The sequence below is a fragment of the Podarcis liolepis genome, assembly GCF_965112155.1.
Source record: "Podarcis liolepis genome assembly, chromosome: 12".
Classification (NCBI taxonomy): Eukaryota; Metazoa; Chordata; class Lepidosauria; order Squamata; family Lacertidae; genus Podarcis; species Podarcis liolepis.
Window position 1 is genome coordinate 48,138,691 of NC_139563.1, and position 21,242 is coordinate 48,159,932.

The 21,242-nt window shown below is 44.0% G+C and overlaps 1 protein-coding gene across 7 annotated transcripts in view; it reads right to left on the bottom strand.

Annotated features, from left to right (window-relative positions):
- Positions 1 to 15,911, bottom strand: part of LOC310689919 (C-C chemokine receptor type 5-like) — a 42,506-nt gene extending 26,595 nt beyond the window's left edge. The window contains exons 1-4 of one of the 7 annotated variants that reach the window (XM_083468474.1): positions 15,449 to 15,911; positions 11,482 to 11,671; positions 10,797 to 11,013; positions 6,643 to 10,676 (exon numbers count right to left, since the gene is read on the bottom strand). In XM_083468474.1, coding sequence (XP_083324600.1) covers positions 9,574 to 10,650 — 1,077 coding nt within the window. In that variant the 5' untranslated portion in view covers positions 10,651 to 10,676; positions 10,797 to 11,013; positions 11,482 to 11,671; positions 15,449 to 15,911 and the 3' untranslated portion in view covers positions 6,643 to 9,573. Of the gene's footprint in view, positions 1 to 2,439; positions 2,608 to 6,642; positions 10,677 to 10,796; positions 11,014 to 11,481; positions 11,672 to 15,448 lie in introns of those variants that run through there. The other 6 variants (XR_014517711.1, XM_083468473.1, XM_083468472.1 and 3 more) reach the window with 6 other exon arrangements.
- Between the last annotated feature and the right edge of the window lie 5,331 nt (positions 15,912 to 21,242).

A 21,242-nucleotide genomic window follows, 5' to 3' on the forward strand; every position in this document is an offset into this window, starting at 1 on the left:
AACAGGGCTGCTTGTTAAGATTTCATTGCTTTCCTGAGCTTATTTAGCTTATTTCATTGGAATCACAACTGAGAAAGGCATCATTCTAACACTAACCAGATTTAGCTCAAAAAGATATTGATTCCCACACTCAAAGCTAATTTAGGAGGTTGACAGAGTTCCCATCCTCTTGGTTAGCATTATGCTCCACCATTCTTGTTCCTTTTATTTTTGCAACTATCCCATGAGATAGATAGGACACGTTACATCCACACGCAGCCATATGTAATACCACTAGGCATCCCAAATTGGGCTTCATCGCAATTAGGGATGGAGGATAAATTTTATTTGGTTTCCATTTAAAGCAGAAATTATCAAATTCGCACTTTCCAAAACATTACGAGAACCGAAAATCTTGCAGCCTTCAAAATCCACACATTTGATCCAGTTGTCCTGCCAAACAATGCTAATAAAAATGCATAAATTAGGAGAAAGTGCCTATAAAAACAAACATGTTTGTTGAACTAGTTACAAAATGGGAGAAATGCTTGCAAAAATGTGTACGTTATTCAAAACTGATTGTAAAAAAAAAATGGTTTGTTAGGAGGAATTCGCACTAAAATTCTGAAGAATTTTCACGAGGATTGGTTTTGTTTTTAATCACAAAGAAGAACTGCATCTAGGACTGAATAACTGAGAAACCAAAACCGACAGATTCTTTCACCCCCAACGCACGATAAAGGACTGAATGAAATGAAGGAAGTCAATTCAAATAAAACCACGGTACTTTGAAGCACTCACCCTATTAGTTATAGAAAACAATACCAGCAGAACATCTGCCAAACTGATTGCTTGCTTGACTGATCAATTGGAGTCTTGATTGCAGGGCAGGCTAAAATGTGCCCCTCTCCAGTGTGGCAGATGGCTGCTCAGTAGACTGTACCACAGTGTTAATTTCCTTTTCCTGCCCCTCCTTTCAAAAGTTCATGCAAAAGTACCTTAAAAATAGGTCTTCCTTTCTGTCCTTCTCTGTTCAGTTAACAAATATCTGCATTTCAGGACGAAAGTCTAGGGCTTTCCTTCCAACAATAAGAGCCACAAACAATTCCAGTTGACTCTAGCTAGCAGACATTCATATCAATACATTTCCCCCATCTAGATCTTCTGCAAAATTGATGAGATTTAAACCTGGTTGTGTTTGTCAGTGATATTTTGGCTATTTTCTATATTTTTGATATTTTGATGTTCCAAACTGTAATATTATATATTCCAGATCTCCAAACTGATGAAAAACACAAGGTGCTGAGGTTTTCCACCCACCACTCGCAAAAGGGATGGGGGAGGAAATTGGTTGAGTTTGCAAACCATTGTGATTCAGACTTCCTAAAATAATGCATGAACTGAAATGCAGGTCTCCTTCAAAATTCACACTTTTCCAAAGTTTGGAATGCAGTTCTCCAATCAAAAAACGTGGGCAAAAGGCATGTGTTAGCAGACTAAAGGTAAACGTAAAGGGACCCCCGACCATTAGGTCCAGTCGGGACCGACTCTGGGGTTGCGGTGCTCATCTCACTTTACTGGCCGAGGGAGCCGGCATACAGCTTCCGGGTCATGTGGCCAGCATGACCAAGCCACTTCTGGTGAAACCAGAGCAGCGCACGGACACACCGTTTACCTTCCCGCTGGAGCGGTACCTATTTATCTACTTGCACTTTGAGGTGCTTTCGAACTGCTAGGTTGGCAGGAGCAGGGACCGAGCAACGGGAGCTCACCCTGTCGCGGGGATTCGAACCGCGACCTTCTGATAGGCAAGTCCTAGGCTCTGTGGTTTAACCCACAGCGCCACCTGCGTCCCATGTTAGGAGACTCTGTGTGTGGAAACTCATATATTTGTGACAATAATATACAAAATGCATAATATTAAGCTAAAATTGCTTGCTAATGTCAGGAAGTTAGGTCATGCATGCAGAATGTGTAAAAGAAAGAAGGATGGAGGTGTTTGAGAATTTTAATGAGAACGTGTTTGAAAAAAATCACAAGCTGATGCAGAAATGTAGTGAATTGTACTTACAGTTCCAAAAATGAGTAGGAGAAACTGCTCTGGAGGTTGCAGTCTTAGCTGCAAAGATTCAACATGCTGGTTCAATGCAATTTGTTATCTTAGTCACTCATTATTATGAACTAGCCAAGAGTCATGAATATGTTTCGGTGGGGACACAAAGGATGTACTGATTGATTCAGAAGATTTATACCATCACCTCTTCAAGCTACAGAGGGTCCCAAGATGGCTTACAGGTGAGTAAAAATAACACAATCACAATCCTGAAGCTTACAATTGAAAACGACAAAACACAAAGAGAAGAAATGGTGGGGAAGAAAGGAGGAAACGTACAAAGTCAGGCACAAAATTCACACAAATGCAACCCCCCCCCCCTCCCTGCATTACTTAGATTAACTCACCAATTTACAAAGGTGCTTGCCTTTAAGATATGATGGTGAAAGCTGGATTATTCGGAACAGGCACGTTGTGGAAACCAGAAACAAACAGCCCTTTCCTGTGGGTAGAAAAGTTGGTTCTGCAAATTTCTAGTGGACAAACGTGACTCCTAAAAATCAAGAAATAGTTCCCTTATTCTAACAGTAATGATTTGCCTGGTCAGCAACATCTGTTTCCGTACCCCTGCAGAGTATCTTACTAGACTTTCATTGCACAATTTTGAGTTGCTGTTTATGCTGAATGGCAAAAATACCAAAAGCAATCAAATGAAGTCTCACGGGACTGTTTATATGGGATTTTATGTGTTTTTAAATGTCCTTAAGCAGTCAGTGGCACTTTAAGATTTTTCTTATTTCCCCCCCTTTTTGCTCTGTTGGGATGGGTGAGATGGATATCTGGTTGGGGATTAGTTTTAGTATAACTGCTTTTTTATTGTTTTATCGGTTGTTGTATAGTTTGCGTTTTGTTTTTAAGGGGCGGGATCAGGGCTGCCTCGGAGTGGGCCCCAGCCAATAGAATGGCTGGGGCAAGTTCCACAGGTGGGGGGGATGCACTGGGACATCCGATCTCAGTGATCATGGGCAGGAGGAGGAATTACGCTAAGACCAGACCATGCCATTACCGAGGAGGCAGGCTTAGTCATTGTTTGAAGACTATCCCTGCCTCCAGGTCTGGTCTTGACCGGATGGATACTGGAATCAACAAGGGAAACGCACATGACCTGAAGGTGTTGCTGTGCAATGCTAGGTCAATGATTCATAAGACCACTGCCATCCATGACTTGATCGTGGATGGAGGACTTGACGTGGCATGTGTAACAGAGACTTGGTTGGATGAAGCAGATGGTGCTGTCCTAACTGCTGCTTGTCCACCAGGTTTCTTTTACAGACAGCAACCCAGGTCATGTGGGCAGGGAGGGGGGTTGCAGTGATTTTTAGGAAATCACTAGCTTGCATCAGGCGTCCTACTGGGAAGACCCAGTTCTCTGAGTGCACGTTCTGGAAGTTGGGCAATAGGAGCAGTACAGGATTCCTTTTGGTGTACCAACCTCCCTGCTGCACCAAGGATTCCCTGCCCGAGCTGCTTCAGGTCATGGTGGATGTTCTCCTGAAGACACCTAGTTTGGTTGTCCTAGGGGATTTTAACATCCATGCCGACACGACCTTACAAGGGGCCGCTTGGGACTTCGTGGAAAGCATGGCCTCCATGGGGCTGTCCCTGAATAAGTTTGGCCCAACTCATAGTGATCTGACACTAAGTAAAAGTGAAACAAAAGAAGTGCCATGGTCAGATCACTTCCTGGTGCAACTGGACTTCTCCCTTCCCCTATGCAGGGAGGTGGGACCAATTTGGGTGGTCCATCCCTGCCACTTAATGGATCCAAATGGTTTCCAGAGAGTGGTAGGGGATGCTTTATCCCATGTTGATGGCCTTTCAGCTGATTCCCTGGTGGCCCGCTGGAATGCAGAGTTAACCAGGGCTATCAGCTGTCTGGCTTCAAAGCACCCTCTCCGATTGCATGGAGCCCGGACAGCCCCATGGTTTCCTCTGGAGCTGAGGGCGAGGAAACAATCGCCGAGATGGCTTGAGCGCCGGTGGCAGAAAACTGATTCTGAATCAGACCGGACATGGGTTAGAGCTCAAGGTTGAGCTTACCAAGTGGTGATAGCAATGGCGAAGAAGACTTTCTTCACCACCTCTATTGCATCTGCAGAAAATAGTAGCAGGAGACTCTTTCAGGTAGTGCGCAATTTAGTGGAACCACTTTTTACCATCGGGGCCTTGTAAAGACCCCAAGATCTCCTGCAACGATTTTGCAACGTTTTTTGCAGATAAAGTCGCTGAGATTTGGAAGGAAGTAGACTCCACCGTGGGAGCAGGGCTGGGGCAGGAGAGTGCTAGAGCCCTGTCTGGTCAAGTTGCATGGAATCAATCTTAATCCGTTACCTCTGAGGATGTGGACAGGCTGCTTGGACGCATGAAACCAACCACCTGTCTCTCCATCGTGGCTAATAAAAGCAAGCCGGAAAGGGCTGGCCGATGGGCTCTGCGGGGTGGTGAATGTTTTCCTCTGTGAGGGAGCGTTCCCAGACCTGCTGAAAGAGGTGGTCATTAAACCGCTTCATAAAAAAATCTTTAGACCCAGCCAGTGTGGCCAACTATCGCCCAGTCCCAAATGTTCCATTCTTGGGCAAGGTGATTGAGCGGGTGGTTGCTGAACAACTCCAGGCACGCCTGGAGGTTGCGGACTATTTGGATCCCAATTCAGGCCTCATCATGGGACTGAAACTGCCTTGGTCGTGCTGGTTGATGATCTCCAGCGGGCTAGGGACAAAGGTGAAAGCTGTTTCCTAGCATTGCTTCCTCTAACTGTGGAGACAGAGCATAGCCACATGGCTAGTAGCCTTCAATAGCCCTCTCCATGAATTTGGTGGCCATCACTGCCTCCCGCAGGAATGAGTTCCATGATTTAACTACACACATCATGAAGAGGTGCTTTATTTCATCTGTCCCGAATCTTCGAACATTCTGCTCCATTTGACGTCCACGAGTTCTATTGCTATGAGACAGGGAGAGAAACCTTTCTCTTTCCACTTGTCTTCATGCCATGTCACTGTCAGGTTTAGCACTTCTCCCACACAAGACACGACACACCGGCAGTTCTACTAGTTGAGGCTTATTTATCAACAACAGGCTTTCAGCAATCTGAGCTTCCCACAACTCATACCTCACTGTCAGAGTCAGTTGACTCGACTGGCTTCTGGCCCTTCCCAAGGCCAGATATACGCCAAGCCCACCCCCACTTTCTGCTGGTCTTCCTTTGTTCTAATCGCTTGCTCCGCCTCCTACTTCTTGGAGACTCAGGTGCAGCCAATTCCTCCTCCTCTGGAGTTGAATCCAACCCCTACGACCACCTGCATCCTGCTCCTTCATCTCTGTGCTGCTGCGAAAACTTACAGGCAGCAATTCAGAGCGAGAAGGGATTATCTCACTTTCGTGGTGTGAATGAACCAAGTTCCTGTTTTCCTCTGCTTCTTCCTCCCCCTCTGTTGAGTCCTCTCTGCCAGCCATGTCTCTGCCAGTCATGTCTCCTCTTCTATCTTACTTCCCTTCCTCTAAACCTGTGGTTCCCAACATGGGGCACACGACACACAGGGGGTAATTTGATTTTTAAGGGGAGCAATTCAACAATGAGCTATTAACAACTAATGGTCTTTTAGGCTTCCTCCACATGAACAGGAGTTCACTTTTTGATTAATAAGAATTATATGTCACTAGGGGGGGGGGCACCAGGATTTTAGAGATGCTGTCATGAAGGAGACAGCTCCCAGTGAAGGTTTGCAGCCAACTGAAGAAAGAAGCCAGGTACAGAGAGAGTTAACTGTCATGCAGGCTGAGCATTGGCTAGTGCCAACTCCTCTGCCCCTTGGAATGCCGGATGATAAGGGAATGACTGAGAGCGGGAGGGAACCCAGCCAAAGCTCTCGGGAAGTTCCAACAGGCGGGAACAGAGAAGGAAGTAGTCTGTCAGAACAGGAAGAGATTGGAGCTGATCCAGTCCCTCCTAAGAGTCGGCTAAGGGGCGGGCTGTTAGACAAGAAGCAAAACAAAAGACGTAGCATACACAAGTTCAATATCTTTTGCAAAACCCAGAAGGAGTCTTCAGAGGGGTCATCTTGAGTAATGATGCCAGCAGCTTTGTCAGAGCTGTCCAGAGCTATCTGTTTGTTTTTGCAATAAATCCTCCTTTTTAATTAGCTACGCTTACTGTGTTATCAAGCTGGGAACCTGAACTCCTAACAGGCTGGGAATCACTGCTCTAAACTAAAAATCCCCAAATGCTGCAACATTTCTTCATAGGCCATCATACTCTTCAACATCTATCCTATGAAAATAGGGATGTCCAATTCCATAATAATAATAGTTATAATAGTAGTAGTAGTAGTAGTAGTAGTAGTAATATTTTTACTATTTATACCCCACCCATCTGACTGGGTTGCTCAAGCCACTCTAGGCATCTTCCAAACGATAGAAAAACATAATAACACATTATTATTATTTTTTAACCTTCCCTATACAGGGCTGTCTTCAGGTGTCTTCTAAATGTGTAAAAAGGCAAACAGCTGTATTAATACATTGTGAAATAATGCAGACTCTCCCAAAGATAGCACAATACACAATTTATTAGGGTCAGCATGGCTGCAGTTGTATACAGAGTAAAGGAGGAGTAAGTTCAATTGAACTCAATGGTGCTTTACATGCAGAAGGTTCCAACTTCAGTCCTTGATATCTTCCCTTATAGGGCCTTCTGGTAGCTGGACTTGAGAAAAACTCAGCCTGAAGTCCAGGATCAATTGCTGCTTATCCAAGTAGACAATCTGGATTAATAGACCAAGAATCTAACACTGCCAATGGTAGCTTCAAATGTTCATATGCACCTATCCAGGGCTTAATGTCTCCCTCTAGTAGAAGATCAGGTAACAGAGGAACTATTTATCATCCTGGGCATCATGGTAATTGGAGCAAGTTCTGAGAGAAGGACTATCTGAGTTCAATAGGCTTCCGCAAAAGTCTTTCCTGGGTTGTGCCCTTAGTCATCTTTCAACAGAAATCGAATAATGTCAAGTACAGCATGTTGACAGGGTTGTTTTCTGCCTTGACCTCAGTGACCAAAATTGCATCTATATGTCCTTTAAACATGATGGGTAATGTCCTGGAAATCTGCAGAGATGTGGATATTTCCAACTATAGCACCTATTAAACTGGATATAACTCTTATTTGCCATTCCCCCAGGAAAATACAGTTTTAATATGGATAGGACTTAAAGATAATAATAATAATAGAATCCTGTCTTTATCTTACCATGTCATTATCTCGTGGGGAAACCACATGTGTAAGGGAGTTACAGCAGTCACATTAAAAAAAAAAACAACTAAAGTTTTGGGAAGATGCAGTTGTGAATGGAGGAGCTTCTGATGGGTGGAGAGAGAGGCAGCAGGGTGCTTTGCCTTTCCCTTTCCAACCACTTTTTCTGTTCCATCTACCACCAGCTACATTCTCTCCTGGTTGGATTGCAGGGCAGGTTCATGAGAATAAGCCTTGCTCAGAGTTTTGACCTTGCCGTTCCCTTTGTCAAACAAGAAAACACTGATTATGGTTTGATGTACCTTAATGGCTTAAGATCTCTTCTCCAAAGAAGCCAAAAGTTTAGGAATATGAGCAGCACCTGACAGAGGTGTAGGTAGTACAGGAGCCCATTATGACATTTCCCAAAACCCCAGGATGACAAACAGCTCCTGTGCTGATTTATTATAAAATAATATACACTCTCCCAAAGGTGGCATAATACAGAATTTATTAGAATCAGCATGACTGCAGTTATATACAGAGTGAACTGGGAGGAGGTTCCATTGAATTTGGTGGTGCTTAAATGTTCTAACTTCAGTCCTTGACATCTTCACTTATAGGGCCTTCTGGTAGCAGGACTTGAGAAAAACTCAGCCTGAAGTCCTGGATCAACTGCAGCCTATCCAGATATTGGGTTAATAATGGATCAATGTTCTGGTCCACTTAAGGCTGCTTCAGATGTCCATATGAACCTGTCCAGGACTTAATGTCTCCCTATATTGGAAGAGGGACATGGGTGGCGCTGTGGGTTAAACCACAGAGCCTAGGACTTGCCGATCAGAAGGTCGGCGGTTTGAATCCCCACGATGGGGTGAGCTCCCGTTGCTTGGTCCCTGCTCCTGCTAACCTAGCAGTTCAAAAGCACGTCAAAGTGCAAGTAGATAAATAGGTACCACTCCGGCGGGAAGGTAAACAGTGTTTTCGTGCACTGCTCTGGTTCGCCAGAAGCGGCTTACTCATGCTAGCCACATGACCCAGAAGCTGTATGCCGGCTCCCTCGGCCAATAAAGCGAGATGAGCGCCGCAACCTCAGAATCGGCCACGAGTGGACCTAATGGTCAGGGGTCCCTTTACCTTTACCTATATTGGAAGACCAGATAATGGCAGACATAACTCATTAACATCCTGGGCTTCGTGATCCATTTCTGCATCTCCTATTGAGAGAAATTCGATAGGAATTGTCTTCACTTTCCTGATACAACTGACTTCCAAAGCAAGAGTTCGGCATTTATTTCTACAAGCTCAGTATTTTTCAACAATTTGCGTGAGCAGTTTTACACCACCTATCATAACAGGAATTGTAGTACATCAAAATATGTCTCACCAGATCTGCCTGCTCCCACGGGAGCCCCAAGGGGGAAGGGCGCGAGAACGGTTTCCCTCCAAAGGTCATAGGGTATCCTAACACATCGTTTTCATCTTCCCCTTAGCAGTCTAAAATACTTTGGTCAGATATACCAACATTGGATTGGCATATTTCAAAACGTGAAAATCTGGACGCAAGAGTTGTTGGGCTTCTTTTGCAAAATCTCAAAAAAGAAGAAGCAGCTTTAAGAAAACTTGCCCCAAACTAGACTTCCGACATGAATTGCCATACGTACGGATTTGCCTGGACATTTAAGCGATTTCTTCCCAGACACTGCTATCTATACGGCCTATACGGCCTAGGACCCTCGTACCTATGGGACCGCCTCTCCTGGTATGTCCCACAGAGGAACTTATGGTCTTCAAACAAAAACATCCTGAAGGTCCCAGGCCACAGAGAGATTAGGCTGGCCTCAACTAGAGCCAGGGTTCCAATCTGGTGGAACACTCTGTCACAAGAGACTAGGGCCCTGCGGGACTTGACATCTTTCCGCAGGGCCTGCAAGACAGAGCTGTTCCACCAGGCCTTTGGCCAGGGCACAGCCTGACTCCCTCCTTTGGCAATCTTCACAGAACTCTAGCCCAATGGTTGCCATCAATTTGATTTGAATTAATTTTATAATGAAATGATTTTAGAATGTTGTATTATTTTATTGTCATTAGCCGCCCTGAGCCCGGCTTCGGCTGGGGAGGGCAGGATATAAATAAAATTTATTATTATTATTATCTTCTGGCTATGTCCTAGAAATCCCGGACATATGGCAACCCTAACCAACTAAAGTCTTTAGAAAGAAAAGATGGACAAAGACAACAGGAAACCACTTCACAAACCAATAGAAATTTCATGTTCTGTTGAACTTATATAGGAGGAAGTAGACCGTTCCAAAATAGGATAATTGCGACCTGGGCAGAGCCTACAGAGAGGAGCTAACAAGCACTTTTGGAAAAATATAGAGGTATATTTCTGAAATTTTTCGCCCAGAAAGGCATAAATCACAGGGTTGATGCAACAGTGAATCAGAGCAATTACTCTTGTGACTTCAACACCGAAAGTTACCTTGCCCTCAATATTATTCTCTGAGTTAAATGAAAAAAATGAATCTTGATAGGTCCGCAGCAAGAGGGCAATGTTGTGTGGCATCCAGAAGAGGAAAAAAACAACCATGATCACAGCAATAAGCTTGAAAGCCTTCTGCTTTCTCTGATTTCTACCCTTAATCAAAATCATGATAATCCGCAGGTAACAGAAGATAATAATGACTGTAGGAATGGCTAGGCCCAAAATGAACTTCATTAAAGTTAGAAATTGCTTCCATACTTTTTCATTTTCTGAGGGATAATGAGTGATACATTCGTATGTCTCATTTGCCTTTTGAACATAGTGAAATACAAATTCTGGCACAGAGGCGAATAAGGCCACAACCCAAGTGACGACGCTTGTGAGGGTGCCATAGGTGATCGTCCGGGCTTTTAATGCGAACACTGCGTGGACGATGGCCAGGTATCTATCGATAGTCAAAAGGATTATGAAAAAACTTCCGCTGTAAAAGCCTACACAATAGACCCCAGAGAGAATTTTGCACATTGTATCTCCAAATACAAACCCCTCATGAGTTGCATAATGAGCCCAAAATGGGAGCGAGATGATGAAAAGCAGGTCCGAGATGGCTAAATTGAGCAGGAAGATATCAGTCATGCTCTTGAGCTTCTTATATCTGATGAGGATCAGCACCACCAGTGAGTTGCCCAGCAGGCCAAATATGAACACCAAAGAGTAAAGCGGTGGCACAAAGTAAGAGGTGAATCCTTTCACATTTTTGTCAGTGACTGCCTGTTCTACAATCGCATAGTTAAAAGCTGTCGTTATCCCATAATCTGGCATCGTGGAATAATCATCCATCTTCTCTGTCACTGAATATGAAGAATCTATATACATGAAATAAGAAACAACAATGATAATTAAACCAAGTATTTTAATCAGTTATAGTGCTAAATATATAGTCTGTTGATGAGGATCGGTATACAGTGGTACCTCTGGTTACTTACTTAATTCGTTCCGGGGGTCTGTTCTTAACCTGAAACTGTTCTTAACCTGAAGCACCACTTTAGCTAATGGGGCCTCCTGCTGCTGCTGCGCCACAGCCGTGCGATTTCTGTTCTCATCCTGAAGCAAAGTTCTTAACCTGAGGTACTATTTCTGGGTTAGCAGAGTCTGTAACCTGAAGCGTATGTAACCTGAGATACCACTGTATTGTCCGGCAGGCTAAATGCAAACAATAAACAGTAAAGCAGTGGCAAAATATGGAGAATAAACTCATGTTAAGATATTGGCATAAAATCCTCTAAATTTCTGTCTGACCAGCTTCTCCCCCTGAATGTCTTCACTGTTACCCAGGAAACTGCCCTGTACTGAATTAGATCATTGGTCTATCCAACCATAAGAGCTCTCAAAGGATTCAGGCAGGAGTCTTTTCTATCTGAAGTGTTCAGGGATTGAAACAGGGAACTTCTGCCTCTAAAGCAAATGGCCTATTACTGAGCTTCATTTCTGCCATATGGCATGGGAGATATAACACTGGAAATTTGAATTAAGGGCTGGGCTTTCTCCTGGATAAATATCTATAGGGTTGGGACCTGTTTCCTTCATTCACTCGGAGTTCTGTATAGTAGTATCTGGCTTTTGTGATAGCCAAGGCATGTAGCTTCTAAGTAAAATGTTAGTATCACTTACCCTGCGATTGGTAAAATCCAGCACAGGAGGTGAGAATTCAAGGACTTTGATTATCCAAACCTCTCCTGACTATTGAAACAGTCAGTTTATTTCCCTTGCAATTCCAAATCACTGTCGTGAGCTGTGCAAATCTTAGAGCAGCTGTTCGGGAAATGCTCAATGCTGCTGATTCTGTTTTCTGGGCCGCCAACTGTAAGAAATGATAAAAAGTTGGGTGTCTATAGGAGGAGCAGGAGTTCTAAAAACAGGCTGGCTGCAAGTCCTTCATGTACATCCAGCAGTTTCCGTGGAATGGCAGGGAAGGGGAGACTTTGGTCCAAGTCTGGGTGTAGGACAGGAATGTGTAGACTGTGTTCGGCAAGCCAGATCCAGCCCGCCAAGGCAGACAAAGTCGCCCTCGCAGCTTTGGGCAGCTTCAGACTGGTGGTTTTGTGAATGAATTCTGCAACGTGTCATTGGCACAATAATAGTGCACTCGTGGTGGACTGTCAACACATCAGTGTACTTCATTCATTTCCCCCCCTGATGCTTCCCCAATGTTACCCTATTACTGCTGTCTGAAAGGGCACTCGTTCTATAGCACCGCCAACGTGGGGCAGCTCCCTGCACCCTGAACATCTGCGGGATGACAGGTTGCAGGTTCTCAGCCTAAAGGTATAGGATTTGCAATGATAGGAAATGAAGCTGTATGAAGGCCCCAAAGGTTTCGCAAGAGCAAACAGGATTTAAAGCAAGATCGCGTATAGTGATACTGTAATGAGCACAGATTATCTTTAATGCACAAGATTCTTTATCTCCCAATGTGAAAGATTTGTGCAGAGGGGGGGGGGAAGCAATATCAGCATCACCCCATCACTGGAGTGGAAAGGGTTTCTTCCTGTTTGGTTTGGTTTTGTTTTTGTGTGTGTTCATGGCTGTCTATGCCTGTGTGACAATATGTGAGTTCTCTGCTTGTTTGTGTGTGCTGCGTGTGTGGTGAATATGCATCTGTGGTGAGTGTATGTGTGATCTGCATGAGTTGATGGGGCACATCCATTGGTCAAACCCTTCCTTTTCCTCTGTACTTCTCCCAGATTTTCAAATCAACACCTGGCAGCAAACATAGATCTGGAAGCTCCATGCTTGCAGCGCAACCTAGGGTTCCAGTCTTAAAATCCATTCTTAGCCCAGAAAATAGTATTTCTGGTTCAACAGGACTTTGAATTCAGATCTCCTACACATACAAGTGAAGCACGCGCCCTATTAGTCCTTGGCTAGCTATAGCAAAACAACAACAATACCCCCTTTCCAGTGAGGCAGATGGGTACACAGCAGACCACACCCTTTCCATTCAAATGTTCATGCAAAAAGAACTTAAAAATAGGCCTTCCTTTCTCTCTTTATCTCAAGTTAACAAATATTTGCATTTCAGGATGAAGGTCTGGGGCTTTCCTCCCAGCAATAAGAGCCACAAGCAGTTGACTCTAACCAGCCAATAATAATATTATCAAAGATCTCTTCAATCTGCAACTTCTGCAAACTTGATGAGATTTAAACCTGCTTGTGTTTGTCCGAGATATTTTGGCTATGCTTGTAGCATGCTAGATTCCAAGCTGTAATAGTTTATATTCCAGGTTCCAAAACTGATGGGAAACACAAGACCCTGAGGTTTGCCACCCACCAGGCACAGTGGGAGTGGGTACGGGAATTGGTTCAGTTTGCAAACTGCCTTGATTCGGACTTCTCAAAATAATGCATGAACTGAAACACAGGTCTCCTTCAAAATGAACACTGTCCCACATTTTGCAATGCAGTTCTTCAGTCAAGAGATGTGGGCACATGTTAGGAGACAGTGTGCATAGAAATCCAGATATTATTGACAACAATACACAAAATGAATCATATTAAGCAAAATTCCTTGCAAATATGTGTATATTAGGTCAAACTGCACGCAGAACGTGTGTAGTAAAAGAAAGAAGGACTAAGGTATTTGAGAATTTTAGTGAGAACTTAAAAAAAAAAGCAATTCAAACTATTGCAGAAATGTAGTGAATTGTACTTAGAGTTCCAAAAATGGGTAAGAGAAACTGCTCTGGAGCTTGCAGTCTCACCAACAAAGACTCAACATGTTGGTTCAATGCAATCTGTTATCTTAATAACTCATTATGATGAACTAGTCAAGGGTGGTGAAGTGTGGTAGGCGGGACACAGAGGGTATACTGATTGATTCAGAAGACTTATACCCCTGTTTGGAGCCAGATAGGATCCCAGTGTAGCTTATGGGTGAATAAAAAGAACACTGTTCTGCCTTCAAGCTTAAAACCTAAGAAGGCACAACATGAAAGGAAAAAGGGATGGGAAAGGAATAAGAAAACAGGCAGATTCAGAAACAGAATTCTTGATGTTACAAGATTATTGGAATGCTCAGCTTGGATATAAATGGGTTGTGCATATTTCAGGAAAACAGGACAGGGCTTCCTGGCCCCTGAGAAATTGGGTGGCAACCCAACCTTCCATGAAGTGGCTGTAACAAAGCCAGAAGCTATTAGTCGTACAGGGTGTGGTCTTCTGGGAGCTAGCTGGAATTGGCAAACTTTTTCTCATGCTTATCTTTGGTAGGTCGGCTCACAGTTGATACCATCACCCCTAGGACTGATGTTCCTCCTAGTCTTCCTCAAATGGGAGGTGGTTCCAAAAGCCTGGAGGGGGAAGGGGCCCAGTCAGTTGGTGAGAGTAGCTGCAGCTGAAGATGGGAAGTTCCTCACCGCTTCTCTTTTTCATACGGCACTTGGGACCTAACCCTTGCCTAACCCTTGAACGCCCTTTTTCATAGGGCACTTGGGACCTAACCTTGCCTAAACCTTGACCACCGTTGCTTGTGTCTCCCAGTTCAGCACCCTCCAATTTCTTTTTTCACCACCACCAACTTCTGCCCTGAAGCCATCTCCACAGTATCCTAATCTTAGCAAGCAAAGGGCAGGACCATTGTCAAAGACCTTCACTGTGGGTCCCTTCCTTCTCCAGATCACCAGGATGATTCTCTCTCTTTGTCCTGTCTTGAGTGGGAGAGCTCACAGCGCAACAAAATTAAGGGGTGTGGAGAAGTTGAGAATGAAGATGAATTTCTGCGACACTTTAGCTGCAGGAAATTAACAGCACACACTTCCAGCAAGTAACTGTGTTTAGAACTGGGGTTTTGATATGCGCTTGATCTTATAATACTCCCTTCAAAGTCACCGAATGGCTATAAAATGTGATAAATTTAAAGCAAGGCCGCTTCTGCACTATACATTTAAAGAAGTATCGTACTACTTTAAATACTTTATGCTGTAAACCACCCTCTGTGATCTTCAGATGAAGGGTGCTATAGCAGCAGCAACAACAACAACAATAGGAATCCTGGGAATGGTAGTTTTTAAAGGATGCTGACAGTTGTTATGAGACCCCTTTTCCCTGACAGTGCTATAGTTTCCAGAAAACCCTGGGAAGAGGAATTGATTATTAAACCATTCCAGGAATTGTAGCTCTGTGAGAGGGATCTCTGGAAACTATAGCACTGTCAGGAGAACAGGAGCCTCCTAACAACCGTCGGCACCTTTAACAAACTACAGTTTCCAGGGTACTTTGGGGGTAGCCGTGACTCTTTAAAGTGGCATAATACTGTTTTATATATACAAAGCAAATGAAGCCCAACTTATTCCACCAGAACTGTATTGGTTTAAAATATAAGTTGCATTATATAAGGACCTAATCAATAAGCTCATTTTCTGCGAACTATGCTGATGTCGCTTCTTACTGATTCTATATATGCTCTCTTTGAGACATAGATAATATCAGTACGTTCCAGAGCAGGGCATGAAATTGTTATTTAAAAATAAAATAAAATAGTCAAGTCTCCTCCTAGTCCAAGTAAGTTTTTGACTCCAAATAAAGTTTATTTATGAGCTGTGTATCGATAACACATAATAATAGAAATATGAATACTCACCAATCCGTTCTTCTTGTTGATGAGAAAATCACGGGTTTTGTGACAAAGCAAGATTCTGTGCCTAGATTTCAAAGGAGCGTATCATTTCCTGAATTAGAGTACACAGTTCCACCACTGACTGTTTAGCAACAAGTGAAAGAATAATGTCTCTTTTTCTGAAAATGACTCTTCACTTGAACACCACCCACCGTGGCAAATACTGCAATACTAAGTGTGACAAAGACATCCCATTTCATAAATGTATTCCCTACCATAGGCTAGTGAAGTCGGTGCGAGAAACTGCCTTGTTTAAAATGACCGCAAGAACAGGAGCAGGACCATTTTTTGCTTGCTGTGTGTCCATAATACTTAAATAGCTATGCAATCAGATTTATCCAGTATTCCAACAGCAAACAGTCACTCAAAATAAGTCGAAACAAAATAAAAAAATTACTTCCAATAGCACCTTAGAGACCAACTAAGTTTGTTATTGGTATGAACTTCCGTGTGCATGCACACTTCTTCAGATACACTGAAACAGAAGTCACCAGACCCTTATATATAGTGAGAGGGTGGGGAGGGGTATTACTCAGAATGGTGGTGGGAGATGGGTGATTGGCTGATAGGCATGGTAAACCTGTTGACGACTGTTAACAACTGCAATTGGTCTTACAGGAAAAAGACTCGGGTGGCGCTGTGGGTTAAACCACAGAGCCTAGGAATTGCCAATCAAAAGGTCGGCGGTTCGAATCCCTGTGACGGGGTGAGCTCCTGTTGCTCGGTCCCTGCTCTTGCCAACCTAGCAGTTCGAAAGCACGTCAAAGTGCAAGTAGATAAATAGGTACCGCTCCAGCGGGAAGGTAAACGGCGTTTCCGTGCGCTGCTCTGGTTCGCCAGAAGCGGCTTAGTCATGCTGGCCACATGACCCGGAAGCTGTACGCTGGCTTCCTCAGCCAGTAAAGTGAGATGAGCGCGGCAACCCCAGAGTTGGTCACAACTGGACCTAATGGTCAGGGGTCCCTTTACCTTTGCCTTTAAGGTGCTACTGGAAGGATTCCCCCCCCTACTATGGCAGACCAACACTGCTACCTACCAGTAACTCAAAAGAAGGCGATATCAGCAACTAGCCAGTGTATAGCAAAGGTTAGAGTGTTGGACAAGGAACTGGGAGAGCAGGATTTGAATCCCCATTCATAGGGTTGCCATATTCCCCAAAGCAAAAATCCGGCCCTATAAATGAAGATGTCAAGTTGGAACTTTCTCCATGTAAAGCACCACCAAATTCAATGGAACTGCTCATATTCCTAAACTTTTGGCTTCTTTGGAGAAGAGATCTTAAGCCATTAAGGTACATAAAACCATGATTTGTGTTTTCTTGTTTGACAAAGGGAACGGCAAGGTCAAAACTCTGAGCAAGGCTTATTCTCATGAACCTGCCCTGCAATCCAACCAGGAGATAATGTAGCTGGTGGTAGATGGAGCAGAAAAAGTAGCTGGAAGGGGAAAGGCAAAGCACCCTGCTGCCTCTCTCTCCACCCATCAGAAGCTCCTCCATTCACAACTGAATCACCCCAAAACTTTAGTTGTTGTTGTTTTTTAATGTGACTGCTGTAACTCCCTTACACATGTGGTTTCCCCGTGAGATAATGACATGGTAAGCTAAAGACAGGATTCTATTATTATTATCTTTAAGTCTTTAAACTGTATTTTACTGGGGGAATAGCAAATAAGAGTTATATCCAGTTTAATAGGTGCTATAGTTGGAAATATCCACATCTCTGCAGATTTCCAGGACGTCACCCATCATGTTTAGAGGACGTATAGATGCAATTTTGGTCACTGAGGTCAAGGCAGAAAACAACCCTGTCAATATGCTGTACTCGACATTATTCAATTTCTGTTGAAAGATGACTAAGGGCACAACCCAGGAAAGATTTTTGTGGAAGCCTATTGGACTCAGAACTTGAGTGGTGCAGCAGTTGTTACTGACTTGCTTAAACTGCCATGGTGCAAGCTTTTGGCTTACCCTCTTTAACCTTTATCCACAACAGGCATTAATTTTCTGTCTTTGATGTTTTCCCCACGGTCGGTCAGAATAAAATTGCAAACTCCTCAGGCTAGATATACACATATACGTATGCAATTGATCATTTGTGAACAGCACTTGAAAGCAGGGGCATTTGCAAGGGACTGGTGGAGGAGAACGAAGAAGCTTGTGTCTTTTGGATTAAGGCTGGTAGCTTGTCTGAGCTGTCTGGAGACTTGATTGACAGTTTGTTTGTGGGAGTGGCTGCATGCTCTGCTAGAGCACATGGTCAGAGGGGGAGGAGCTTGTGAACAGGACTCATAAACAAGGGCGTTTGCAAGGGCATTTAGTGGAGGAGGCCCAGAATGCTGTCTCAGTTGGAATCTATACACATAGAAAAAAACGTTCTGGAAATGCTTTTTTTAAAGCGTTTTTAAAAATACATTGAATTTTCCATAAGGCCCATCATCACCATCACATTGTATATTGCACTAAAAACACACTTGAAACATTTTATTTGCAGCTGTATAGCTGAGTCCTCACAGTGTGCACAGGACCAAGAGATATGACTTGCAAGACCTGTGCCGTGTTTGTCATCCACCTTGAGAACATGCAAAACTACAAAAAAACTGCAAACTGGTTGCCTTGCTGGAAGAGAACAGCAACTTGAGGCCTGCATAGCCACATTTTGAGCTATAAGGCAAGATGAGGAATTTCTTGATCGTGCAGAGTGGACTGTGCTGGAACAGCAACACAGGTGGGTGCCCCTATGGTGGAGGGAGAAGAAGAAGAAGAGTTTGGATTTGATATCCCGCTTTATCACTACCCGAAGGAGTCTCAAAGTGGCTAACATTCTCCTTTCCCTTCCTCCCCCACAACAAACACTCTGTGAGGTGAGTGGGGCTGAGAGACTTCAGAGAAGTGTGACTCGCCCAAGGTCACCCAGCAGCTGCATGTGGAGGAGCGGGGAAGCGAACCCGGTTCCCCAGATTACGAGTCTACTGCTCTTAACCACTACACCACACTGGCTCTCCCATTGGAGGAGGAGAACCTTTGGAGGAACATGACATGCACAGGTAGGTCTGTCGGGAGCCATGCTGCGTCACTGGAACTGCAAAATGAACTGCAAATTTGATTCCATGCCCTTACCTCGGACACTTATTCTGCGTCAGAGGAGGAAGCACTCTAGTTGCAGATCTCAGAACACACTAAGGTAGCTGTGGAAGGTACAGTGGACAGAACAGGTACAACAGAGACTGAAACTCCCTCACTGCGTGAAGTTTTGTGCAACCAATGTCTCTTGACAAAACAAACATCAGAGGGAATTGTTAGCCTTGGGGAAGGAGGTTTCTGGTTTGAATGCCATAATTGGTACACTGTTGGGTTAGTTATCTCCTCAGACAGGACCTACCAGAGAAGATATTGAAATTGGTGATGGTTTGGAGCAGGGTTTTCAAACTTGGGCCACCAACTGTTTTTTGGGGGACTACATCTCCCATGATCCCTGACCACTGGTCCTGCTAGCCAGGGATGATGGGAGTTGTAGTCCAACAACTGCTGGAGACCTAAGTCTGGGAAACCCTTGTTTGCAGGTACATCAAGACAGGAATAGGCCCGAGCTCATTAAGTCCCTATCAGATTCAGTAGCTAAACAATTAAGGAAGCTCCTGCAGCCAATTGGAAGCCGTGGAAGTATCATTGGACGTTCGAGTTCCAAAGAACGTTTGCAAACTGGAACACTCACTTCTGCGATTGCGGCATTGGGGAGCCAAAATGTCCAAGTACCAAGGCGTTCGGAATCCAAGGTACAATTGTACCTGATTTCAATGTACAGAATCTGTGAAATGAATCAAGAACTGAATATTTTACCTATTCAGTGGGACAAAGTTTTAACTTTGGTGTCGCTAGATTACAAACTACATAACAAAAAATAATATTAAGTATTTATTAGACTCCGCTATGTTTGGACATAAACAGACAGTGTAGAACAACACACTGTAGTTAGGATAATGCTTCTTTGAAACGTATGTTTATGCAACGTCAGCTTTTGTAGGAAAGTATTAAGATGTATAAATATTACTTGGGAGAAACATTTAAAATTTTCAGATGGTCATATTATCCTAAATCACATCCCAACTACAGTGGTACCTCGGGTTAAGAACTTAATTCGTTCTGGAGGTCTGTTCTTAACCTGAAACCGTTCTTAGCCTGAGGTACCACTTTAACTAATGGGGCCTCCTGCTGCTGCCACACTGCCACAGCACAATTTCTGTTCTCATCCTGAAGCAAAGTTCTTAACCTGAGGTACTATTTCTGGGTTAGCAGAGTCTGTAACCTGAAGCGTCTGTAACGTGAAGCGTCTGTAACCCGAGGTACCACTGTATACAGGTGTCAACCATTTTAGAGGCGTCCAAATGGCATATGACCACCAACACACAGAAGAGGGCATGGCAGAGCGGGCATTTGCATGCTCTGTCAACACACACAATCACCCAGAACACAATCCCCAGGCAAATCATAGGTTGCCTGTGTGTGATTTGATAGCAGATCAACAAAAATAGAGTCTTTGTGCCCCTACTTCTGCTAAAAGACTTAGATTGACATTCTGGAAGGATACTACCATGGCTGCCTTTGAATGATGGATAGAATATATAACTACACTTGCAACATAAAAACAGGTTGCTTTTAAATGTAAATTGTGTAAGGATAAGTATAACAACATCTGGACATGGGTGGCGCTGTGGTCTAAACCACTGAGCCTCTTGGGCTTGCCAATCCGAAGGTTGGCGGTTCAAATCCGTGCATTGGGGTGAGCTCCCATTGCTCCATCCCAGCTTCTGCCAACGTAGCATTTGGAAAGCACACCAGGGCAAAGAGATAAATAGGCACCACTGTGGCAGGAAGGTAAACGGCGTTTAATGCGCTCTGGCACTCTTCACAGTGTCCTGTTGCACCAGAAGCGGGTTAGTCGGGCTGGCCATGTGATAGGAATTTTATGGTCTTAGATATATGGTAATGTTCATAACTGCACATACATAGATCAACACAGGAAGACCAACCTGGAACCATTTTGATTCCTAAACTGACCAAATCCTTTCTCTGCAAGGTTAAACTGGAAAAGCCTCCCCATTGTCTCTTTCCTCACAAATCCTGTCTCAAGGATATGTCTGTTTGAATAAGGCGTGAGCCTGTGACCTGGCCCAGGAAATAAGTATTTTACCACTACAAAAGAATGGCCAGGCTCCCCAGGAAATCCAATCAAGTAACCTGCTAGACAGGAGATAAACAACAACAGGAGAAAAACAATATTAAAATTTCTGTGATGTAGGTGGGATGTATCTGAGGGGTGGTCTTAGGTTACACCCCTTCTGTGATGTATGCATAATGTTTCTGGGGGTGGTCGTGATCTAGAGGATGGGAATTTCAAAAGTCTTTATAAGCCCTTGCACAGCATTTTTGTGGGTGCTCTTCCTCTCCTGCGTGTGAGGGGAGTACCCTGTTGCAACAGATCAATAAAGATCAAGCTTACTAGCTGCTTTGCTTCTCAATATTCTCTGGTTGGCCTCTGTTATTTTCTCCTACCAATAGGGAACCTATGTAAGGACTCTATATGGGCTCTTGGATACCCCATAAGGGAAAAGGGCATATTTTTATTTACAACAGCCACATGACCCAGGAAGCTGTCTGTGGACAAATGCCAGCTCCCTCAGCCTGAAAGCAAGATGAGTGCTGCAATGCCATAGTCGCCTTTGACTGGACCTAACTGTCCAAGGGTCCTTTACCTTTACC